Here is a 7,396-nt window from a genome sequence, read left to right on the forward strand (position 1 = left end):
AAGAGCACAGCTGCTCAGTAGACTGTACGAGTAAAGTTTAAATCATAAAAATATCCTTGGAAATCAGTCAATTCTGTTTATGAAAAAACGAGAAGAATTGCAATAAAATGTTAGACAACAAATCTTTTTTTTTAAGAATGCGCATTTTTTTACATGGGACAATGAAACTACGTCTGTTTTAATACCAATGCAAGTTATGAATTATAGTAATATACATTTACGGGACAAATATAAAATTTCTGGAATAAAATCGAATGCGAAGCGCGAAATACGTGATGAGACTGTGCTCGTTAAGGCCGAAAAAGCTTTAACCAAAGAGAATTCACAATCACCAAATTACTGTTTTCGATGCTTTCACCTTTAGTTTTAAAAAGTATGTGCACAAGGATCGAGCGCGTGGCGTGAGGTTAATACATTATCAAGCACGAAGCACAATATAAATATATTATCGAGCGCGAAGCGCGAGAACCAACAGTCGCGTGCCCTAGGAGCGCGTAAGCTTGCGACTCTTGCGACTCTTGCGACTCTTGCGACTCTTGCGAGCGACTGACATTTGGCCATGATTGCTCATCAAAACTTTCTTCCAAATTATAAATTTTACTAAGTAGAATTTGTTTATACTCTACATTTATATCAGTGAGAAAAGAGTCGCTGAATCAAAACTGTAAGGACATTGTTCAGTGATTCACGTCTTACTTAATGAAGTGCAGAGAGTATATAAAATGATACAAATTTATATGCATTTAAAATGCTACTTTCCTGCAGGATTTCAGTATCTCAATCTTGAGGGGAGGTAGTAAAAACTTACAGTTGTAGCCTTTGTTACAATTGTTGAATTTCAAAATAGAAAATCGCACATAAAACATTTTTGCTCTTCCTCAGGTGAATGGCTCTTGGTGTTTGTGCACTTTGCGAGGCATTTTGGATACACTGCACAAAATGACAGCATATCGAGCAACGCCACGTCATCCTCGATCAACTGGGCTGAGCTTTCCCTGGAGAGCTTTTATCTTCAGAACCTCTCCTACATCTGGTTGTTTGCCTCCATCATCTCGTATTCCATGTACTTTACTATCGGCGGTTTTCTGCACGTAAGCATCCTCACGGATCTCTTCAAACTGAATTAATCGATATATATTTTTTATAATTTAAGCAATGGATTATTTTAATGTGATAGATGTAACTTTTGATCTGTGTGAAGATAGACTCCATGCAGAACTCACACAACCCGAAACTTTACATCATCGATTTTTGTTCAACTTTGTCTACTTATTGGATCAAAAGAAAAAATATAGATTGCTAAAAATATCACTTCAAAAAAATTATTTTTGAAATTTATTGCACTTTTTCTGTTATAGAAACTTTTTAAGTATCTGATACACGCTAAGCGAACGTAATACAAATGAAAATCAGTAAATGACTATATATATATATATTCTAACAATATACACAATCGGAACTAAGTCGAACAAGTTTTACCTGATTCCGCTGGGTTTCAGTATAATTACTCAAAACTTTTTTTCATTGTAAAAAACTCTGAAAAATTCAAATCTTGAAGTACCATCCGATTCTTGTAACTTTTTTGTGGTTTCTCTTCATAATTTTAAACAAAAATTGTTATTTTTTTTAACTTTATTCCAAAAAAATGCCTGCATTGATTTTCGCAAACATTTAAAATATCCTTCTCAAGAAAAACATCATAAAACCTTTCTGATTCACATACTTTCTTTTAAAAAGGTTTTTTTAACAACAGCGAATTTAATTTTTATGTAAAATGTAATCTTTTGATTGTTTAATTAAATATTTTTTCTGTAGGGGCCAAAAACAAGTTATAAAAATGTTTCCAATGCAAAGTAAATTTTCAAGAGTGTCTATCAATTTTATAATTGATTTCATAGACATTCATTTTAAGGAAAATGAAAATGCGTAAATCAATTAAACGCAGTGGCTGGCCTGCCAGTGCAGTCAAGGAGCCTCCTTGCTGATTGCTTTTTTCCGGGTATGAAGTTCCGACAAGCGAGTATCGATATATTTAGATGAACTGATTATCATTTCCCTAAGTCTCTTAAATCTCTCGTGCGAAGTGGGGGGTAGAGCACCTTTGTGACTGATCGCAGACAACATGTTTGAGACATCCCACTATCCCTTTTAAAGGTCTCGTGTGGGATAGAGACGACCTTGTGATTTGAGACAAAAATAATGTTTGTCACGCCCCGAACTCTTTTTAATATATCGTTAGGCGGTGGAGGTCTCCTGGTCATAGGAATAATTTTGGTCAATCCTCGGCCACTTTCCAGCATCTTGTGGTGGCTAAGAAGGCACCAATGTGATTAGTTACAGAAATAATGTTGATAAAACTCCCACTTCTTTCTAATGTCTCGTTTGGGCAGGGAAAGTACACCTGTGATTTGTTACAGAGATAATTTTCGTTACCTCCCTAGCCTAGAATCATTTAAATTCCCCTTAATCATTGATAATACCCAAAACCTATAAATTAAATTATAAAAATAACATAATCAACTAAAAACGTTATTTTGCAATAAAGAGATTAAAACAAGACCATGGGTACGGGTACCAAAATTCGGGTACAAATAGCTGGATTTTTTCGGTATGAATAAGGAGAGCTGAAAAAGAAACTATTTGTACCGAAATTTCGATACGAATGGTCGGCCTTTTGTGAAGGCATGCCTTTTGCGCAGAAAAAAATAATTAAATAGACAAAAGGTCACATATTAAACAAAAACAAACTTGATTTTTTTGGCCAAATAAATTTTTTCATCAAAGAATTTATCTTAAGAACCCAGTCCTATCACTTTTTTCGATAGAAAAATATTTTGCAGTATAAAATAATAAGGAATTAAAAACCATGAGCGTCAGCGCTCGTTAGAAATCAAGGTTTTAAAAAAATAAAGTTTTTTTGTTGGGATTTTTTTAAATATAAGAAAAGAATTTCATTTATTCAGTCTGAAACCGAGCTGAGCAGTGGATAGCCTTTAGTCAACTAGTGCAGTTCGTGTTCTATAGACTCAAAAAGTGTCCACAACAGAAAAGTGCAACAAACATTTTTTTTTAAATTTTTGAACTGAAATCTTTGACGACAAAAAGGCACCCTCATCGATGACGCCACGTTCTATATGATTTCCCTATATAAAATTAGAACTGCAACCAAAAAGAACCTCTATATTTTACTGTGAAACGTGAAAAAATTTTCGCTAATGTTTTATTACTTGAAAATCTTAAAATATGTACATGCTCGTGCATAATGTTATATTATTATTATTATTATTACACCATTAAGGCATTTCCCTTTCGGGGTAGGCGTGACTCACTCGGCAGGGGAAAGGAGTAGTGTGTGGAAGGGATAGAGATTTATCAGATTGATCCAGAATTCTCGTGCTAAGTAAGTAAATAACACGTTCGTTCCGCAACACTGCTCCGATCCAGGTTGCTAATCAATCTCTCTAGCAATCACCCCAAGCGAAGAACCTCACTAAGTCGTTATGTAAGGTTCCCCACTTGGGTCCATTAGTAGCCAAGGTCTTTGTTTCAGGCGTCATTCACTCTACTGACACTCTTTTTATTAACTATTTGCCGCCATACTTTCCTGTCCTGGCATACTTCTCTAGCTTCTTTTATGTCCATGCATTTTTTCATGCAGGCTCTCGTGTTTCTGTGACTTCTTATGGCTCTTCTAAGTAGGGTCTCATTCACACATTCTAACCATTCTTTCCGCGGTCTACCTCTGGGCACGCTGCCCTTTACTTTACCTTGATACACTTGTTTCGTTAGTCGTTCATTTGGTGTTATCTCAACATGTCCCAACCATCTTAACCGATTTCTTTCCCATGTGTCTACTAGCGTCTCTTCTGCACCACATTATTTTAGAATTATCTCGTTACTTACTTTGTCCATTAGGGTTTTCCCGCTTATTATGCGCATGAATCTCACGTCAATTGCGTTAATTTTACTCTTATCTTTTTCTTGATAAGTCCATGTCTCACTACCGTATAGTACAGTCGGTACAAATATATAATTATGTATTGCCATTTTAGCTTTATTTGATATATTTTTACTTCTGATAAGGGGACCTGCTCAACCAATAACCTTCTTACCTTCATTTATTCGTCTATCTAGTTCCTCATCTATCTTCCCGTCCCTAGTAAATAAGATACCAAGGTATACGAACTTATCAACTTGTTCAATTCTCTCATCATTTAATAAAATATTGCAAAGTGTTTTCTCACTCTTTCCTTCGAACACCATAGTTTTTGTTTTATTTGCGTTAATTTTGAGGCCCATGCTCTTCATGCTTGCATCTAGTTTATTCAACATTCTTTGTAGTTCTTCGATAGACTCTGTCATAACAACCTTATCATCTGCAAACGCTAACCCTTGTACCCTTACTGTTTCGAGATCCACACCACTTCGTCGAAGAGAGCCATTCTTAAACACTTGTCCATAAATAATATAAATAACCATGAAGACATAACGCATCCTTGTCTAACTCCTTGAATAATATCGAAATAGTCACTCAGTTTCCCATTCACTCTTATACTCGCTTTGCTACCTGTATATATTGTTTTTATAGTTTGTAGGATCCATCCATTGACTCCATACTCTTTCAGGACTTCCCAAAGTTTACTTCTATCTACCTTTTCAAAAGCTTTTTCTAGGTCAACAAATGCACAGAAAACTTTTTTCCCTACTCTCAAACTTTTTTCTGTTATTTTCCTTAAGCTAAATATTTGATCCGTATATGACCTTCCTGGCATAAACCCACTTTGGACTTCCCAAATCTTTGCTTCTGTTATTTTCATTACCATACGAATAAGTATTTTTGAATATATTTTACTTACGGTGCTTAATAAGCTAATCCCTCTGTAATTATTACACTCGCTTTTATCTCCCTTTCTCTTGTATATTGGTACGATAATAGCTTCTTTCCAATCGTCTGGGACGTCTCCCATCTCGAAACATAAATTTATCAATTTGCAAACTCGATATGGTATGTACTCGCCACCGTGTTTAAGCATTTCAGCGGTAATACCGTCTACCCCGGCAGCCTTACCGTTTTTCAAGTTCTTAATTATATCCCTAACCTCAGTGACACAGACTTTTTCAATTGAGTTTTCCATGGCATCGTGTTCAACATCGCAGTTGTGCTGTCCTATAGCTTCATCTCCGAATTGTTTCCTAAAATAGTCTCTGAAAGCCTCTAGTATTCCGTCTGCATCATATACCATTTCCCCCCTACTATTTCTCATGTTGACAATTTCTGTACTTTTGTTTTCTTTCACTTTTTTATAAAGTAGTTTTCTGCTTCCTTCAAAGTCCTTTTGTATTTTTATCTCTTCTTCTGCTCTAATTGTATCTTTACTTTCTTTAACTAATCGTTTAAGTATCCTGTTTTCGCGTCTATAATCATTTCTACGTCTACTTATTTTCTCATTGCTAAGCCCTGCGATGTTCAAAGTTCTCTTGTACGCTTCTCTTTTTGCTTTTTGGGCAGAATGAATTTCATCATTCCACCACGCATCACCAGAAATTCTTCCTACAACTGCGGTACCACACACTTCAATCGTGCATCCAACAAGGATATCCCGTAACATTGTCCAGACGCCCTCTAAATCTTTGTTTTTTATACGGTCCTCCCATGTTGCCCTATCTATGCTTTCGATTATCTTATTTTGGAAATCTATTCTCACATCCGGTTTCTGTAGGTTCTCAATTTTGATTCGCGTTTGTTTTGCTTTCTTGGGTCTCTTTTTTCTTCAACCCCGACCTAATTTAAGTTTTGAGATCAGAAGGTAATGATCAATATTGCATTCAGGACCCCTCATGACCCCTGTATCATTGACTAACTCTCTAAGTCTTTCATCCGCAACAGCAAAGTCAATTATTCTGCGGCTGTTTCCTTTCGACCAGGTGTAAATGTGGATCATTTTATGCCTAAACCAAGTATTTGTAATAAACAGACCCCTTTCTAAGCATAGACCAACTAGTTTATCTCTGTTATAGTTTGTTCTTGGATCCCCAAAATTACCTAATACTCTTTCTGTATCCTGATTTTAGATGCCCACCCAAGCGTTCATGTCTCCTAGTAGAATTATTCTTTCCCCATGTTCACAGATGTTTATTGTGTCATTTAAAGTGTCCCAGAAGGCGTCTTTTACTTCTCTGGGATCACTATCAACCGGCGCGTAACATGCTATGATGAATAGTCTTCTGATTCCTACTTTCATTCTAGCCCACAGCAATCTGGGAGACACGAAACCATGGTCTCCCAGATGCTGCTTGGCTCTTTCATTCAAAATCAGACCTACTCCTTGTTTACAATGTGATTCACAGTCTGCTCCTGACCATATTTCAAATCCGCTTTTTAAGACGCCGTTTTTTATGTCTTTGGTTTCGCATTACTTTTTCTTTATTTCAGGCACACATAAAATGTCTAGTTTCTTCACGTCCATAGTTTCACGCAATTCTTTTACCTTGAGATCATTTACTCCCCTAGCATTCCAAACACCCAGTCTCCGTTCGTCGCCTGAAACATGACCTTTAGATTTTCCGTGTGCATGCCTTTTGTCATTAAAAGTTCCAGTCCTTTCCGAGGCTATTTTGTAGTTTGTATTATTCATTGTTTAGATTATACGCCCAACTAACACCTTTATGCAATAAGTTTACTTTTTGAGTCGAAATCAGTTCAAAGTTAAGTATCAAATCGTCATATGGTGGAGATTGTAATTCTAACGTCAGTCCCACCAAAAACTTCAGTTAATGAGGGAGGGTTGGGAGAGGGGAGGGGGGAGTAGAACTGGAACCGAGAGAGTCGTCTTGGGTTCGTGTTTTTGTTTTCATGCTGAGAAGGTCACCAGCCTTCAGCAGCGTTGTGATATATGGAAGTTAGTATCCGGCCGTCTTCTCAGGCTGTCACCAAAGACATATATATATATATATACATATATACATATAAATCCCCTCTTGTGTGTTTATTTTAGGCCTGTATCATTGAATTTACAATAAAAAGCGATCCCCCCCCCCCCACCCGGCCCGGTTCAAAATCTCGGCGTTATTTTTAGTTTGTAGGTTTAAATTTCCTTTGTTTTCTCTCTTTTATCGTGAAATTATAATGCATTGCTATGAATTACTTATCTTTAAGTACGTTTCCGGATTTCCCAGTAACTGCATATCGAAGCACAATTTTAAGAAAGTGCATTTATACTAAATTGAAAATTTTCCATTTTGCTTTTTCTCCAACCGAGTATATAAGAGACCGCTCTCTTTCAGATTTGCCAATGAACTGTTAAGGAAAACACAAGATAATGTAAGGGTCGACTTACGACTGCGTCATATCCGAGAGTCGTTAAAAATCGTCCTGTTTAAGATTCTCCGAAAACAC

At 36.4% G+C, this 7,396-nt stretch overlaps 1 protein-coding gene across 1 annotated transcript in view; it reads left to right on the plus strand.

The window, feature by feature from the left end:
* Positions 1 to 7,396, plus strand: part of LOC117178591 (lathosterol oxidase-like) — a 50,810-nt gene that overhangs the window by 6,505 nt on the left and 36,909 nt on the right. The window contains exon 2 of the mRNA XM_033370018.1: positions 883 to 1,091. Coding sequence (XP_033225909.1) covers positions 883 to 1,091 — 209 coding nt within the window. The remainder of the gene's footprint in view (positions 1 to 882; positions 1,092 to 7,396) is intronic.

This window comes from Belonocnema kinseyi, chromosome 8 (assembly GCF_010883055.1).
Source record: "Belonocnema kinseyi isolate 2016_QV_RU_SX_M_011 chromosome 8, B_treatae_v1, whole genome shotgun sequence".
Lineage (NCBI taxonomy): Eukaryota > Metazoa > Arthropoda > Insecta > Hymenoptera > Cynipidae > Belonocnema > Belonocnema kinseyi.